Source organism: Alternaria postmessia (assembly GCF_024291825.1).
Source record: "Alternaria postmessia strain BMP 2775 chromosome Unknown scaffold_17, whole genome shotgun sequence".
Classification (NCBI taxonomy): domain Eukaryota; kingdom Fungi; phylum Ascomycota; class Dothideomycetes; order Pleosporales; family Pleosporaceae; genus Alternaria; species Alternaria postmessia.
In genome coordinates this window covers 237,704-255,012 of record NW_026260090.1, presented here as the reverse complement: position 1 = coordinate 255,012, position 17,309 = coordinate 237,704, and the positions used below count along the sequence as shown (strand labels likewise).

The 17,309-nt window shown below is 50.8% G+C and overlaps 6 protein-coding genes across 6 annotated transcripts; 2 read left to right on the top strand and 4 right to left on the bottom strand.

Moving 5' to 3' along the window:
* Nucleotides 1-1,433: 1,433 nt before the first annotated feature.
* J4E82_003864 (uncharacterized protein) lies at nt 1,434-2,498 on the bottom strand (the record flags this gene model as incomplete). The annotated part of the gene is made up of 1 exon (XM_051730147.1): nt 1,434-2,498. The coding sequence occupies one exon, from the start codon at nt 2,496-2,498 to the stop codon at nt 1,434-1,436; it is 1,065 nt and encodes a 354-aa protein (XP_051590115.1).
* Nucleotides 2,499-3,476: 978 nt separating this feature from the next.
* On the bottom strand, nt 3,477-4,420 carry J4E82_003863 (uncharacterized protein; the record flags this gene model as incomplete). The annotated part of the gene is made up of 3 exons (XM_051730146.1): nt 3,477-3,712; nt 3,762-4,143; nt 4,196-4,420. The coding sequence occupies 3 exons, from the start codon at nt 4,418-4,420 to the stop codon at nt 3,477-3,479; spliced, it is 843 nt and encodes a 280-aa protein (XP_051590114.1).
* A 425-nt stretch (nt 4,421-4,845) lies between these two features.
* Nucleotides 4,846-6,404, bottom strand: J4E82_003862 (uncharacterized protein; the record flags this gene model as incomplete). The annotated part of the gene is made up of 2 exons (XM_051730145.1): nt 4,846-6,086; nt 6,134-6,404. The coding sequence occupies 2 exons, from the start codon at nt 6,402-6,404 to the stop codon at nt 4,846-4,848; spliced, it is 1,512 nt and encodes a 503-aa protein (XP_051590113.1).
* A 2,662-nt stretch (nt 6,405-9,066) lies between these two features.
* Nucleotides 9,067-11,612, top strand: J4E82_003861 (uncharacterized protein; the record flags this gene model as incomplete). The annotated part of the gene is made up of 4 exons (XM_051730144.1): nt 9,067-9,172; nt 9,220-10,230; nt 10,286-11,017; nt 11,068-11,612. 4 exons carry the CDS (start codon nt 9,067-9,069, stop codon nt 11,610-11,612), a joined length of 2,394 nt encoding a protein of 797 aa, XP_051590112.1.
* Nucleotides 11,613-11,711: 99 nt separating this feature from the next.
* J4E82_003860 (uncharacterized protein) lies at nt 11,712-12,455 on the bottom strand (the record flags this gene model as incomplete). The annotated part of the gene is made up of 2 exons (XM_051730143.1): nt 11,712-12,057; nt 12,121-12,455. The coding sequence occupies 2 exons, from the start codon at nt 12,453-12,455 to the stop codon at nt 11,712-11,714; spliced, it is 681 nt and encodes a 226-aa protein (XP_051590111.1).
* A 3,392-nt stretch (nt 12,456-15,847) lies between these two features.
* J4E82_003859 (uncharacterized protein) lies at nt 15,848-17,284 on the top strand (the record flags this gene model as incomplete). The annotated part of the gene is made up of 1 exon (XM_051730142.1): nt 15,848-17,284. The coding sequence occupies one exon, from the start codon at nt 15,848-15,850 to the stop codon at nt 17,282-17,284; it is 1,437 nt and encodes a 478-aa protein (XP_051590110.1).
* Between the last annotated feature and the right edge of the window lie 25 nt (nt 17,285-17,309).

The following is a 17,309-nucleotide window of genomic DNA, read 5'->3' as shown; positions in this document are numbered from 1 at the left end:
TGCAAATGATCTGCGTACCGGTAACGTAAATATCGCCTGAGGTCACGCATCGGAATGCAGTGAACACCGTTACAGTCCGATGCTAAATGATCGCACGGCTCGTCTTTATGTACCAAAGGATTGCGCTGTTTGGACAGACTCCTAGAACGTCGGTTTGGGAAAGCGTGGAAGTGGAGAAGGATTCTCGAGCAGGTAAAATGGCTCGCTTCCTCATGGGATGCTGAGTAGCGCGCCTGCTAAGGAGGGTAGGCGGTCGCAAGAACGGACAATATGCTTTTAGGCCTGCTGGAGGCCTGATTTGTATGGCAAAAATCATTGGTTTGTGCTTCGGGTAGACGGCCGCTTTGTAAATTCGCACGTCTCGGGGGTGCAAAGCCATGTTAAGACACTATTTCAATCAGAAAGAGAAAAACAAACAAACCCGTGCATAGCTGTCAGCTTCGCAACAAACCTTCATTCCTCCGTATGCTAGTGCATCCGCCTGCGTTCAGGCAGTGTATGTATAGCCCACAAGCTGTCCAAGGGAAATCGCGGAATGACGAGATGGTGTAACATTTACAGAGATACAACTCAAAGCATCTGGCAGCATCTGGCAGCATTATGGTACACGAGAGACTGATGTGCTGAGGGTTGCGATCGAGAAATCCTCCCTTCAAATATGGGAGGATGTGTTTTCCGTCGTACCGGCACCGGCGGATCAAACCCAATATCCGCTTCAGCATCTTTCTTGCATGGGAAACCAAATTCTACTTTTCTATCTCTCGCATTCGATCTCTGCACGGTTGTGCCTACTAATTGTGTGGGCGAGATGATTCGTACACTTGTGTCGCTCGGTTGCGCCGAATAATCCGTGATTTGACTGCTTTGTTGCAGGATACTGAGTTGAGAACTAGATCGCTGTTTACGACACTCTTGGGCCTTCTAGGTGATTGGCTCTGGCGAAAGGCTGTGTCAGCTGGGTTACAAGGTGTTTGAAGGCTGGGTCGGTAAAGCAGGTCGCATATTGAGCCAGCGACCCAGAGCGATCGCGTCATCGCCGCAGGTATACACGCAACATCTGCATCTGTCATCAATGCCGTCATATGCTTTGAGCGAGCCTGTGCCAGCAAGAACTGTGGTCCCTCTTGATGTTACGCATATGAAAAAATTGGAAGTTGAGGAATGAGGAAAGTACTGGCGATCGTGACGTCAGCGATCATGCGAGTCATGCTAAGAGGCGGCCGTTATCGTGACCGCAATGCACATGTTGATGAGAGATATCTAGAAATAGTGTTACTCTGCAAGCTTAGTAGGCTGAAATCACAAGTTCAGATTGCAAATCATTCCCTGCATCACTGGTTTCTGGCACAGATCGTCATGGTTGTTTGTTCATCAATTCATTGAAAACAGCGATAACGCTGGCTCATTAAAAGCCATATTGGGTATTTAACATCTTACTCCTTGCTCAAGTCCGCAATCTGCAGCACAGCCTTACCAAAGTTCTTGCCCTCTAGCATGCCAAGGAAACCATCGACACCGTTGTCGATGCCCTCAGTAACGCTAATCTTGGCCTTGAAGGTGCCCTCGCTGAGCCACTTCTGGAGCTTCTCCTGGTGATCCTTGTGGTGCTTGGGGCCCATGTTGTCGTCGCTGACAATGAAACCACGCATAGTGAGGCGCTTGGCAACGACTTGCATGAGGTTACGGATGGGGTATTGCTCGCCGGGCTTAAGGTTGTATTGCGAGATCATACCGCAGGCAACAATGCGACCGAAGTTGTTCATGGCGTTGATGGCAGCCTCGAGTTGCTCACCACCGACGTTCTCGTAGTAGATGTCGATACCGTTAGGGGCGAGGCGGGCGAGCGCGTCGGCAGCCTTCTCCTTCTTGTAGTTGAAGCCATGGTCGAAGTTGAGCTCCTTGGTGATGAATTCGAGCTTCTTGTCGTCACCGACACTTCCAATGACAGTAAGACCTTCGTGCTTGGCGAGCTGGCCAACTAGTTGACCGACGGCACCAGAAGCGGCGGAGATGAAGATGGTTTCACCCTTCTTCGGTTGGCCGATCTCGTAGAAAGATGACCATGCGGTAAGACCAGGCATACCGAGGGGGCCGAGGAAGTACTTAGGGTCGAGGTTGTAGGGGTTCTTGAGCTCGATGCAGTTGGCGACAGCATCCTTGTCGAGAACGGAGTACTCCTCAATAGGGCTGATTCCCATGGTGATAAGGGTTTGGCCCTCCTTGAACTTGTCGCTGTTTGACTTGACGACCTTGAAGATGGAGCGGTTGGTGATGGGCTTGCCAAGCTCGAAAGGAGGAGAGTAGGACTTGACGTCGGGAGCACGCATGCGTCCCCGCTGGTAGGGGTCGAATGAGGCATAGAAGTTCTTCACGAGCAGAGCACCCTCTGGGAGCTGCTGCTCGAGGTCGATATCGCGGGCCTCAACAGCGAGGTCCTGCCCCGCCTTTGGCCATCCCTCTGGCACGTTCTTGAAGATGACTCCCTTGTTCTGAACCATGGTGATGTGTATGTGTCGTGTTTGTTGAGTATTAGAAAGGGATATGTGGGTATCTTGGACAATGTTGTTATAAGGTAGTGTGATAGTTTGATGAAGAGGGAGACGTCAGTAGCAACGAGCACCTGGCTATATAGCTACAGCAGTTTCTAGCTTAGAAATTGTGATTTCACCGCCGAGAGAAAGACCCTGATTGCATCATGAGGGTCCGGAGGCGCCGTCCAGGAAAGCCTTGCCGTAACGTTGCATATCGGGCAGTTACCGGCAAGGGGCGCAACAATTCGTCCGACTCTAGAAGCCACTCTTCGGTCGAGTGTCTCGACGCGGGGCACGAAACTTGTCGCAAATGCAGAATCTTCGAGACAACGTTGAACGACGCGAAGCCATGACGAGGGTCGCGCCGGGAGTTATACGCATTGGGGAAGGTGCCCGCAGCGCTGGCAAGGCTGAGCCGAGGCAAGTGGGGCGAGATTGGTAATGGAGGGGTTTAACTGAGAGTAACCATGGGTTCAATGCACCCAGCGGTGAACATGGCAAAACAAAGTGTTGAGACGCAAGGCCTGAAGGACCGTCGAGACATGCTCATGATTTGTCCCTTGCATTTACAATCACTTCAGAAAACAACATCGAGAAGAGAGAGTCGTCTGGAAAGACGTTGTACGAGGAGCTTCATAGGAATCGTGTACAATTTGTCTGACATCCAGACGTGCATGCGGCGATAACTCTCGAGCTAATATCCGGCGAACATGCAAAGGCATGTTCCGAGTATTCGTAAACCATACTAGTTCTTCAGGACCGTACCACGACTACCCCTAAGATGTCTGACCGGGCAAGCCTGGAGGCAGATATCGGCGCCTCTAATAAGCGCAACCTAGAACAACCCACTTCTCGTGAGACAGTATACCGCACGCTATCTTCAACAGCTTATGCGGAGATGGATGTATCGGGTATTGACGCTATCATGCGGATGCTGAGCGGCTCTCACTCGTCGTCCTCCTCTTCTCTGCTATCCACAAAGAAGTCCCCCTCTTCCTCCTCAGGCTCCATAACCTTTTCTATCAACTTCAGTGTCTGCCGTAGAGGTAGGCCAACAACGTTGTCGTATGATCCTTCTATACGCTCGATGAGAACAGAACCAGCTGTCTGTATACCGTAGCCGCCCGCTTTGTCGTTACCGTCGCGTGTTCTGACGTATGCGAGGATAAGCTCATCGGTAACTGTGCATGTTAGCGCTCAAGTCAATCGTAGCCAAATTGGAAGATGTACCAGTAGAGTCGAACTTGACCGTCGTCTCCTCCACATGTGTTTCCATAGCATATCCCGGGTCTACTGCTGATTCTAATGGCTTCATCACCGCCACAGCCGTCATGACTTTGTGCTCGCCCTCATCCCGCAGCATCTTCAGTGTTGCTATGTGGTCTGCCTCACTCTTTGGCTTCTCTAGGATTTTGCCAGCGTGCGACACTACGATGGTGTCGGCGGCAATGACTATGGCTGGTTCGCCGCGCTCGCGGTTGTTGATCTCGGTCTTGTATACATCGTGCGCTTTAGCCGACGCGGTTTCGAGGACGTAGTTCAACGCGCCGAGCGAATGGTCTAGGTTTTCGGCGAACTTAGAAGGGCATACGTCAATCTTTGTAAGGCCGATCTAAAAGAAGTCAATCTTTAATGAGTCTAAATTCAGGTGGATATGTCCTTACCTGCGCGAGAAGTTGTCGTCGCCGTGGTGACGCACTCGCAAGCACAACTCTAGACCCCCTCAATTCATTCAGTGCTGGCAGGTTGAGTGGTGGAGGAGGTCCCGGTGGAGGCCGTTTGCCTAATGGTACGCCCGACGCCGATCTGTTGTGTGGCAATGGTGACTTTCGTGCATCTTCGTACGAGGGCGGAGGTTCAGACGGTAGTAGGGGCTCTTTGACGTCCATTGTGGCAGTTAAATTATGTGTAGTGATCGGACAGTGTTTGGAGACGCAAATTCAACAGTAAAACCCTAAAGAATTCAAAAGGGGCTGCTGGTGTAGTGATGTTAACGATAATCTCAGAAGGAGACATCGAGTTCGGAATGCTCAAAAGGTCCAAGCTCCTGCGCCACTTGCCTCCCCCGACGCCGCTCAACTGTGCAACTGCAGCGCAGATCTCTACTTCAGCTCTTCCTCGAAACTGGCACCACGTTTCATGACGATCCATGTACTCCAAGAAACAACACAACCTCCGAGGAAGATTTCTGAATGTATTAATACTAACGATAGTACTAGGCAACGCGTACGCGACGCGTTTTAGGGCCGAGTGTCATGACGATCAACGTACTCTGCCAGAGTATGAGCATTGGTGAATATGTAGTGTCCAGATCTTAGCCTATCAGCTTCTTCTCATCAACATGAAACATCTTGATGATTGAGTCGTATGCTTCTTCAAAGTCGATCTTGTCTATCTCCTTTTGCATCTTCGCCCTGCTCGATACGATCTCTTTGGCAATGACGGCCCAGTCCAGAGTGTCACCATCCACGGTCGCTCTCGCATTGCTGTCTACTTGTATTGGCAACAGCCTGCCATCCTTCTTCCTCACAATACCATCGACAATGACGGTCTCGATGTCTGCCGGGCTCGAGTGTAGGATAATCGCAGCGACTGGGTCATGTTGTGCCGCGCCAACCATGCTGGGACTGAGAGCATCAAAGATGGTCAGATCTGCCTTGAAGTTTTCTGCGATGCGGCCAATCTCGCCACTCATGTTTACAGCCTCTGCACCTTTGATCGTTGCCAGATTGAATGCGGCCTCGACGTTGAGACTTTCTGGAAGTGGTTCGGGGATCTTGTCTTGCTTCATATGGTATTCGTTATAATGGTTACGCGCGTCTTGCAGGCCGAGCCTTGCCTCAGAAATGATGGAACCGGCAGTGCACGAATGGCAATCAACGCCAAGCGCGGCGTTGTCCTGCAATCCAATCGAATTGCCGCTTATCCCTCCATCTTGAAAGGACGCATCGAAGCAGTAAGGTCTCGCCATGGCCATCTGGAGTTCGGTGCTTGGAGTGGAACTGACGAACGCCCCAGCGGCCTTCAAGAGCTCGGCATCAGCCTTCAAGATTGTACCACCATGCGAAATGATGATCTTCTCATCCAGTAGATCGAGATTTGATGCTTCTTGTATCACGTTGAGCCCCAGTGATACAGACCCGTGGCAGGTAATTGTCTTGACACCCTTCGCATTCACTCTGGCAAATATACCCTTGACCATGTCCGCGGGTAGAAACCAGAAATCGAAAGCGAAGCCGAGGGCTACTCGTCCATCTCCAAAAGGCCCGCTGTCGGCAAGTTCGTCAAAGGTTTGCATCACCCAGTCTTCGAAAGGATTTGGATTGAAGGTGAGGGGATTGAATTGGGTGATGAGCATCAATGGGGTGTAGCAGAATACAGATCGGATGCCAGAGGATGCAGTAGCCGCAATGGCAGACCTGACGTGCTCCGGTGAGCGGGTGATGTGTGCATGATCAACCACCGTGGTTGTGCCAGCAGCTATGCTCTCCAGCATACCTGCGAGTTGGCCGTAGAAGACATCTTGGGGCGAGTATTGAAAATTCTGTGAGTTGCCTATCCTTCGTCAGAGAGAGACGTTATGATTGAGCCTCAAACTTTACCAGTAACCATGTATTTTATCAGTCCCTCGTTGGCATGTCTGCCCTTGAGCTGCGTTTGCCAACCATGCCGATGGGTATCGACGAAGCCTGGGCTGATGATCTTGTTGGTGCAATCGATGGTTTCGACTCCCTGGGACGACGTAATCTCAGGCGCAACTCTTTTAATCCTGCCATCTTCTACAAGTATATCGGATCTGGTAGGGACTATATGGTTGTTCGCGTCATGAATCAGGGCGATACCGCCTTGAAGCAGAAGAACGTTAGGTGCCATTGCAAGGGTTGCAAGATCCAGGAGTAGTTGCTGCGCTCGCAAAGCTGTTCAATGCCAGTATTTCCCTTCGATAGGGTTGAACATCTGCTGGTAGTTCCGTGCTCTGTGTAAAGTTGAAGTTCTTCAGCTCTTATTTAATGAGGTGAGGTTCTGCCCGATCTCTTGACAAAGTGAGATGCCGCCCGGCTTAAGGCTGAGGTCATCATGAACAATTGGCCCATAGCCCCTCATCTCGCTATTATCGGGATGCGAAGAGAGCGAGGACCGGGTTTACATGGCGTTAAGGTAGCCGTTGTACAAACACGAACTGGCTTTAACAAAACAGAGTAAGCATCTTCAACTTGGATTGTTGCCTGGCTAGCTTCTAGAGCGGTCATGGGAACTGTGCTTCGATCTAGTGGTTTCTCATAACTCGAAAGCTGATCTAAGAGTTACACTACAGATCCTTTGTCGACATCAAAGCATGTTGTGGCCGCATGTTGGTGTTGAGATCAGCCGGTGTTAGTTTTCGGACAGGATCGATGACGTAATCGGGTGGTCCAGTAGCGCATCTTCTTTCGCGCGATCGCCCGAGGCTCCTTTTCCTACGATGGATCCGCGACGTACGTCTACCCTTCGCGACGCCCTGTTTGCGCATCTCAGAGACCATTATTGGGGACCTATCCGTCGTGTCAACAACTAGTTATGCCACTGACAGCAAAGGATGCTTCAACCTGCAATTTCACTAACATTTGCCAGATCACGCATTATCGATCGTCGTTTGCGTTATCAAGAACCTACAAGCACGCCATGCTTCACCTCCCTTCTTTCCACAATCATTTATCTTGATTAAGATATACCAAGACACTTGCCATTTCCAACACTCGTGTGCACGCCCATTGCTTGACCGGGCAGTGACCGAGATGAAATCCCACGAGAGACCATAGTCAGGCCGTCGTGGAAAGGCCGGGGCACGATCTAGACAAACTTCAGAATCTCCTCGGCGATGTATAACCAGTGGCGCATAGGGCTGGGTTGGCCAGGTGTCTGGGACAAACCGCCACTCGCTTCTCCCAGTCTTATGGGGATTGGGCTTTCTACTGCGTCGCGATAGCCGCATACCATGCAGGTTCCTTGCTGTTCCAGGCGTTCGGTGCCTACCTGATCTCTATCGTTTGCCCTTCTCGCGTGCCACGGACTGTGCCGAAGACCAATGGCATCCAAGAGTCTAGGATAGCTATACATTGGAACATACGGGCTGAAAAGGCTAGCACGGGCTAGCCTGTAAGTAATCTGAGGATGTGCTTCTTTTACTGAAGACCATGTCGATTCACCGACCGGCGCGAACCTGACCAATGCTTCGGTTGTCGTACTATTGCGATGTGAATTTACGTAACACGGGGGTTTTCAGCGAGTTCAGTTGGATGCTTCGTCCTAGGATACCATCAAGTTGAGCTCTTGACTGCGCAGCATTCAAGCTTGAGTCAATCTGAAGCCTGCCTTTTACTGGAAACGAGGCCGGAAACGATACACAGACCATCGACCTCATAATCACACTTGTAACCTCGCCAACACTCAGTTCTTGCAGAGTATCCCGGAGCTTCGCTGCAAGTCCCCCAAACGCGTATACACTGGCTTCCTGGTTCGCGTTGCCATCAGAACATTGTGGCAACCCCCACATTCGGACGGCACGCCCCGAGCTTCGCGAATGCGTACGGCAGGGCATGCTTAGAGAGACTTTTAGTCGGTTGCAACACATTAGCTCTTCCAATCTGCCAGCTTGTATGTGACAACCTACATTGCCGCTCTTCGGGCGCTAGTGTGGCTGCAGGCATCTGATGCCAATACCGCCAACCGAGATGTCGCAATCCTTGGCATCAATTGCGAACGTTGAACGAACAGTACGCAGACGCCAGCCTCCGCTGAGATACTGCAAGACTGGGCGTACCCACCCCCTCTTTGTCTTGTTAGCAATGCTCCGACCACAACGGTGGAACGTGTTAGATCAAGAGGAGATCGTATGAATTTGTTGCATGATGATATGTTTGAACACTTACGAAGTAAATGTACTGCAGCCATGGCCAACCAGCGACCCCGGATCTCCCACGCGATCCACCAACGCCTCAAACGCCATATCTCCGCCTTCGGAAGCCCAGACCTTACAAGCTCAACGCTTCGTGCAGCCCAGCCTGCCAAATTCCTCGTCTGCCATCTGCCAATATTTAGGATTTTACTCAACGCAAGCACGTCATGATCGGGCGCTGTTCTGTGATGGTGTTGCTGCACTGTGATTTGTACGGAATGCTTCATTCACGTAGCCTGCCCACGCCAAGCTACATGTGCCGTCTTGTTGCACGTCAAGTTCTTGGAATGGCGTCGGGCCATCGCAGATGCGGCTGTGCCTCCGCCTTGAATCTGGAACGATATGGTACTTCTATTTGACCGAACTTGACGTTTGCCCATTACTTCTCCACGGGCGCTCATCCACAAAGCGTAGTATAAGGTCACCCTCTTCTCTCGATCTGTCTCAGCGCCAGGTCTTACAGATACTCCAATTCAACATCCGCGATTTTTGGGGGTTATTTTGATTCCATCTGGAAGCTTCCTTGTCACCTTGAATCACCCGCTGTTCACGGAACCTCGGGAGCCCAGGGCACAGCCTTCACTGACAACGTCCGCCAACATGGCTTCAGCTGGTCGCAACGCGGCCAAGGTCCTTGGAATAAATCTTGACTACCGGAAAGAGCCCGAGGTGTCTGGCGCCGCGTCAATATCTTCTGTGGAAACATGTGAATATTGTAGGACTTATCGATCGGCAACAGCTAACGAAATTCAGACGTCGAACGTGAACCTACCGCGATAGAATGGCTCTCTCAGTTCAAGCCGTCAGCGGCCGCCACAACGCGTTACCTGAGGAGTTTGTTTCCCTTCTTGGACTGGATATTCCACTATAACTTGACATGGCTATTTGGAGACTTTATTGCCGGTTGTACCGTTGGATTTGTTGTCATTCCTCAAGGCATGGCATACGCTCTGCTTGCGAAACTGCCTCCCGAGTATGGCCTCTACACAAGTTTTGTTGGCTTCATCCTCTATTGGGCCTTCGCTACATCCAAGGATATCACCATTGGTACCGTCGCTGTCATGAGCACCATCGTCGGAAATATCGTTACCAAAATCCAGGAAAAACAACCAGAGATTGAAGCTGTGGACATTGCTCGAGCTCTATCCGTCATCGCTGGTTCTGTTCTACTTTTTATCGGTCTTACACGGCTTGGAAGGATCGTCGAGCTCATTCCTCTTGTTGCTATCACCTCATTCATGACGGGCGCTGCTATCTCGATCGGAGCCGGCCAGGTCCCAGCACTAATGGGTATATCTGGCGTCAACACACGCGGTCCTACATATCTGGTCGTCATCGACACTCTTAAAGGCCTTCCACGCACAAAGCTCGATGCTGCTATGGGTCTGACTGCTCTGTTCATGCTATACGCCATCCGTATATTCTGCAACTTCATGTCGAGGAAGCAGCCTTCAAAGCAAAAGGTCTGGTTTTTCGTAAGCACACTGCGAATGGCTTTCGTCATTCTGCTATACATTATGATCAGTTGGCTTGCCAACAAAGACATCAAAGGCCTTCATAATGCTAAGAACGATGTCAAGATGGCGAAGTTCAAGATCCTCGGTCGTGTACCAAGGGGCTTTCAGCATGCTGGTGCTCCGAACATGGACACGAAGCTCCTCTCGGCAATTGCACCCGATATCCCGGTCACGATTATCGTATTGATTCTCGAACATATCGCAATCTCGAAGTCTTTCGGACGAATCAACAACTACGTCATCAACCGTAAGCAACAATAACAACTATCTGATTACATGAGTGTACTAACCACATATTCTAGCCTCGCAAGAACTGGTTGCTGTGGGCTTCACGAATGTGATCGGTCCATTCCTTGGCGCCTACCCTGCTACCGGGTCATTCTCGCGTACTGCTATCAAGTCGAAAGCAGGTGTCCGTACCCCACTTGCTGGTATCTTCACAGCGATCATTGTCCTCCTGGCTTTATACGCTCTAACCGCAGTCTTCTTCTACATCCCTTCAGCCGCTCTCGCTGCCGTCATCATCCACGCTGTCGGAGATCTCATTACTCCACCCAACGTTGTTTTCCAATTTTGGGAAACGTCGCCTTTGGAGGTTGTCATCTTCTTCGCGGGTGTCTTCGTAACAGTTTTCACGAATATCGAAAATGGTATATATGTTACCATTGCAGCTTCATTCGCACTTTTGCTTTGGCGCCAGCTGTTCACCCACGGTGCCATTCTTGGCAAAGTCCGCATCTATCGCGCCACCCCGGAGACGATGGCCAACAAGCAAGACAGCCATTTCATTCCAGGCTCTGATGCTTCTGTCCGAGAAGCCTTTATTCCAATTGACCGCAAGGATGGCTCAAACCCGCTTGTTGATATTGAGTCTCCGTATCCCGGTATACTGATCTACCGCTTCACTGAGGGCTTCACATATCTCAACCAACAAGGTTACATGGACGAAATTGTGCATCACGCGCAGACAATCTCTCGTCCAACAGAGCTTAACAAATACACAAAGATCGGTGATCGACCATGGAACGACCCAGGTAGGTGGACATATGCATTGGGTGCGATTCAACGTACTGACGTTTACAAGGTCCGCGTCGCGGAAAGCAGCTGAATCTCGATGATAACCGACCTATCCTCCGTGCGATCATTCTGGACTTTAGCGCTGTCAACAATGTCGATGTTACGTCGATTCAAGGTCTCATTGACGTGCGCGCACAACTAGATCGTCATGCAGCACCCGAAACTGTAGAATGGCACTTCGCGTCGATCAACAGCCGCTGGACTAAGCGTGCTTTGACAACTGCTGGCTTTGGTTACATCGACCGCGAAAGGTTCGCAGCACGTCAGCATTGGAACCCAGTATTCAGCTATGCACCTCTCGATAATTCGGGCGCGAAGCTACACGACGAAGAGGCGCAGGATGAAATCCATGCCGTCAACAGGAGCAAGGGACTACCGAGTGGCAAGGTCACCACTGTGCATGGACAGAACAGACCGTTCTTCCATATTGATGTAGCGGCCGCTGTTGAGAGTGCTATTGCCGGCGTTAATGGGAAGCTGGCACAGGTCAGCTCAGGAAGCTCACACGAGCATGAGGTCGGGCAGACGGAGTTGACGACCAAACATGATTAGTTAGGTCAACGAATGTATCATTATCGTTCTTTGTGTCATAAGTTCATATATATACAGCGAAAGGCGCGTCTAAGCGTGCTTAGCATCATCATCCATCATCTACTGCCTAACGCAGCCGGTCTTGTCGGTCAAAGCTTTGGGGCAAGTAACCTCCTTGAAAGAAACGCTTGGGTTATCCGCGTTCTTGAACCAATCGAACCTCCATTCGCAACCTGGCTTGAGCTTCTGAGGGAAGCTTTCGCACTCGGAGCGGGAGGAGATACCGCCGTATTGCTGGCCCCATCCGTTGGGTGGCGCACCGAATTGTGCAGTGCAGGCGTTGAAAATGCCTACGCCACCACCAGGAATAGCGAGATCGAAGTGGTTGTCTCCCAAGTCGCCGCCAGTGTTGGTGGTTTGCACGACCATCTTCTTGCCTGAGACAGGGCCGGATGTGAATGTCAGTCTAGAAGAAAGATACATTAGCCTTGATTCTTCGGCATCCTAAAGAGCACTCAGATAGACTCACTCATAGCATGCACAGCACCAGTTGCTCTCAGTCTTGCCAGAAAGCTTTACTGCTGCAAAACCGTATGCAAGGTCGTCGCTGACCGCCCAGGGTGACTGGTCAGTGCACATATATGCTGACCCGCCGTCACATCCACTCTTTGTGTTCACGTCGGAGAGTGGGTTGTCGTTCTTGTCGCAAGTCTTGATCGGTGAGCTCACGGGAGCTTTACCAGACCATGCGCAAGAGCCTTTGCAGCAGTCCCAGTATCGTGTGGTCTTTCCAGTGGACTGAGCGTCAACGGTTGCGAGGCCGGTGGCGAGGGCGAGGAAAGTAAGTTGCTTGATGGAAACCATGACGGGCAGTTGTTTTCGATGATTGTCCTTAGTATCGGTAGTTGCTTTGCTGAGCTTGTGGGTGTAAGTAAAACTGATTGATGGCGAGGCATCATAGGCTTTTTATATATATGTGTGCCAAGTTCTTCTCCAGAGAAAATGCCATGACGAAAGTCTTCTAGACTCCCTTGCACCCCACAAATTGCCTACTATGCCTGACCTTGAGCTCTTCCCGCCACCAGGTACACCGCATATGTGGTATGTACTAACAGCCCTAACATCCCCTTGCAACCGGTGGCTCAAGACGGTAGCCGAGATGATTAATGGATCGTCAAGCAAGCCCACCACGTAACCACCTCATCACTGACGGTGCATACTGTGGAATCAGCATCAAACATGCTCGTGTGGTAGTTTTGTGTTCAAGTTGAAAAGCGGTCAGTCGGGCTTATGGTGGTAGTGGACGAGCAGTGGACGAGTAGTGTACAACACATGTTACACTAGATTGGAATTTTCATATATTGCGGCAGTATTGCGGCAGCCGCTTACTCGCTGGCTAAGTGCCGCAACGCAATTCCTGGATCATCAGTTTTGACGAGACGTCCGGAGATTTTCTAGCTAGAAGCAGTGTATGGCGGGGTGCATACACGAGCTTCACAACATTCCGCAAAAAGCTTGATTCCACAAGCTGAGGATTGAGGTGCCTGCTCCTGATTGTGGTACGAGAATGTCGTTCCTGGGTGATTAGGGAGTTGAAGGACAAAGAAAGTCTTAGCGCAGTTTCAGAATCATACCGATATCCTTCCTAGCACGGAAGACGGGAAATAACGAGGGTGTGGCATGCTACTAAATGAGAGGTGCTCATTGGCCGATCTGTATATTTAATTTACTGAGGCGTCATTAATCGGCTGGTCGGAATGCAGATGAGGTACAATGACGGCAGTCTTCACGAGCATGAAATTGTGTCTGGAATGTATGCAGTCATTGAGAGAATTGGTAGATGTCATGCAAGCCATTCAGGTACCATGCCTCCTTATTGGTATTCGGAACGCACTTTACCAAACCCATCAGAGGCAATGTGCAGAGTAATGTAGGGAGGCACTTACCTAGCATAATCGCTGCTCACTCAGTCTGACATTTGACGGTGTGACTACTGTCCAAAACTTCGTGGCGCCCCACTGTCTACTCGGCTACACTCCGCTCGTCCCGCTAACCCCCTGCGCACGGAACGAAGATTCTCTCTGTATTCCGTAATCTTGATTCCCGTCTTGGGCATTGTTCGGCGAAGTACAAAGTACTCGGTTTTGCTGTTGATACGAAAGGGTTGTCGTTGCGGCGCAACTTGGGCAGCGGTTCGATAGACTACGCTGCATTTGCTCAATCACCCCAGAAAACGGAAGCGTTGTTGGGAGCAGACGTTCGTCAGAGGTTGAGTCTCATATCCGCTGCATGCACGCCTCGAGGTGATCAGCATTGGAATGACTTGATGGCGGTGCTAAGCAGCATAGCTCACCTAAATCTGACGTGCGTCAGTACTGTACTGAAATGGTAGTAGCATCATTCGTATTTTGAGCGCATACGAGCCATTGTTCGTACTCTGCCAGTCACAGTGACCACATAGAACTAACTCAGTTGCTCCAGTCGGTAAAAAAGGAAGATAACATATGGACGACGTTACGTATTGAACGAGGCTCTTGCAGAAAATTGTAGACAAGGGAGCTTGAGAAGCTCAATGTGTCTTGAAGATTCCAATCGTGGCATCAAGCGGCCTATCAGTATTCTTACACTAACAACTAACAGCCAGTCTTCTTTGTATGCGCTGCTACTTTCATAGACTTCTCGAGTGCATATGCAGATCCCTCAATTGAATGCTTATAGGAAAATGGTGGAAGATAGAGAACAATGTAGTCTGTAAGCTGACGCTGGGAGCCACAGGCTCAGCGGAGAGGGAAAAATCATCGCACCTTCTTGCACCAGTCACGGCTCCCCAACCAATGCGCGACAATGTCGCTGTTCCACGTGTCAGTTGTAGTCACTGAGAAAGCGCAACACTTGAAGCAAAACATAGTACAAAGCCGGCAGCCATGGCTCACACTTGCCGCTGAGTAATCTCGGCACGTTGAGTAGTGATGCCGGGCTGCTGCCGTTGAGAAGCATGCTGACTCGTTATCAAAGGTTCCGTAGTGTGACATTTCTTTTGTCGATGTTTTGCCGTTGCTTCGCCGTTGCTTTGATGGTATTTAGACGCGGTTCGGTGAGGAGAAGCGTCGTATGAGGAAGTTACTGTGCTTTTTGGAAAATAGGAAAGAAGACTGTGCTCAGGCTAGCTGTTATACACATCTAACGCATGCAAAGTTATCGAACTGAAAAGCAAGACTGGCATGAGATACAGTGAAGCCCGCTCGAAGAAGTTGTGTGAAGGGAGGCATCGAAATGAGAGACCCCTTCGTGGTTTACTGCTGTTCTTTTACAGACCGACGTCGGGCCTGCGAGCGCGTTGTTTGAGCCATCGTGTCATCGGCAGAGCCTTCGTATCATGTCCCGAACTCTGTTGCGTATAGTTTCTTTTCCGTGTTGAATAAGCTTGAATGTACGGCCGCAGCAACGGCGGAAATGAGTATCGTGAACGAACATGGACGCTTCAAGCATGGATATCCCTTGAAGGCGTCAGGTGAGCGTACTCCTTTCGTCGACGCGCGTTCATTTGGTGATGATGGTGATCAACGCTGGGATACAAACTTCCACAATGAGGCAGCTACAATTGCCGATCGAAATCCGCCATACCTGATGCAGCCACTTGAAACCGGCCATGACGTAGCGCCAAAAGCGGTAGGCGCAACGCCTCATGCCCCAGGTTACCGACCCCCCGGCTCCGAGCGTTAACACACCCATAACTCTGACACCATGCAGCAGCATACTCCAATACCACGAGAGCAGCCAAGAACGCGCATCAACAGACGGTTTGTTTGATGCAGCGCTTCTCAAAGCGCTCCATCAATTATGCCATTAGTACCGAGGTTCGTGACGATCCTACTCGTACGGCAATGACACGCCGTGACAGGTCCGGCGCATTTCACGAACCCACACCGGAGGCATTGATCGCCATGTCGCTTCGGCCACTCGCGCACACGTCCTGACAAAAGGTTATGATCGCCGTAAGCTACAAGTCGCTCAAGAGGGCATGCATCCTCCCTGAACCTTCTTCTTCTTTCCTTATTCAAACGAACTACTCCCCGCTTTGCCAGACTCCGCCGCCATCCGATGGCTACGGCACCGCATCTCCACTCTCTATCAGACCACTAGCGAACCCATAAACACATTCATTCTCTTACTACTGTCCTTACCACCAACAATCACACTCATTCTTTATACCTGCGGTTCAGCCCGGTGCTGTGCCTGCCCTTAATAACACCGCCATGCCTTACCGCTCCTTCATATGCCGACTGCTCTTCTGCGCCGTATTCTCCGTATCCGTTCTCAATATCTTCACCAGGGCCACTCAGCCCCGCTTTCACGCCGGAAAAGCCTCCAACCATCATCTTACTGAAGAAACTTTCTGTCCAAAGTCCAAGCTCGCTGATGACGTTTTGGTCGTCTTGCGAACCGGAGCCACCGAATCACAAGAAAAGGTGCCAGTGCACTTCCGTACCACCTTGCGATGCGTTCCCCATTTTGTTGTGCACTCGGACCTGGATGAGGACATAGAGGGACACGCTGTTCACGACGTGCTCAAAGGAGTTAGCGAAGAGACGAAGACGACGAATGAGGATTTCAAGTTGTACCACCAACTCCAAGAGCATGGAAGACGAGGTGTAAAGCAGCAGCAGGTTCTCACATCATTGTCCGGCTCGTCGCAAGGGGATTACTTGCGAACTGACAATGCTGGATGGCAGCTGGACAAGTGGAAATTCTTACCTATGATCGACCAGGCGCTAGAGGAGAAGCCGGATGCGAAGTGGTACTTCTTCATGGAAGCGGACACGTACATGAACTGGAACAACCTTTTGGAATTTCTTGGCAACTTTGACGACAGCAAGCCCTACTACATTGGCAAACATCTGTTCATCAATGAGGTCGAGTTTGCGTATGGTGGCGCCGGATTTGCCCTTTCAAATCCAGCCATGCAGAGAGTCGCATCGCGACGATCTGAGCGCATTAGTGAATATGAGGAGTTCACAAAGACACATTGGGTTGGAGACTGCGCACTCGGCAAAGTACTTGAAGACGTACATGTTCCTCTTCATCGCGCATTCCCACACTTCCAAGGCGATTCCCCAGCCACCCTCGACCCCGCAGTCTCCAAGATTGACCGCGATCTATGGTGCTTCCCTGCCGTTACCTACCACCATGTCGCCCCTGCTGAAATCGAAGAGCTTTGGGATTTTGAGCAAGACTGGTATAAACGACATCAAATTCTCCTACGCCATCGAGACGTGTTCATGGAGCTTGTGCGACCAAAGATCGACGCATCAGTCCCTGGGTGGGATAACATGTCAGCAGACAAGGAGTACAATGCGCACGATCATTCGGCTGTAGAGAATGAACTTGAGCGAAATGCCTGGAAATCTTTTGAGCACTGCCGTGCATTGTGCGAGGAGCAGGATAACTGCATGCAATTCTCCTTCGACGCAGGGAGCTGCGGCATATCCACATCGTTCAGATTGGGTTACGCGAAGCCGCAAGGAATGATGAGGAGTGGATGGATGCTGGATCGTGTAGACGACCTATTCAGGAGCTTAGAAGAGCAGTGTGGCCTGCGAGATTGGTTCGCGCCACAGGAGAGTACCACCAACACGGAGTTGAAGATGAAAATGAGGCGGAAGAGGACGGTCACCTTCCCTACACAACCCTAGGGGACGAACACCGCTTGCATAACAG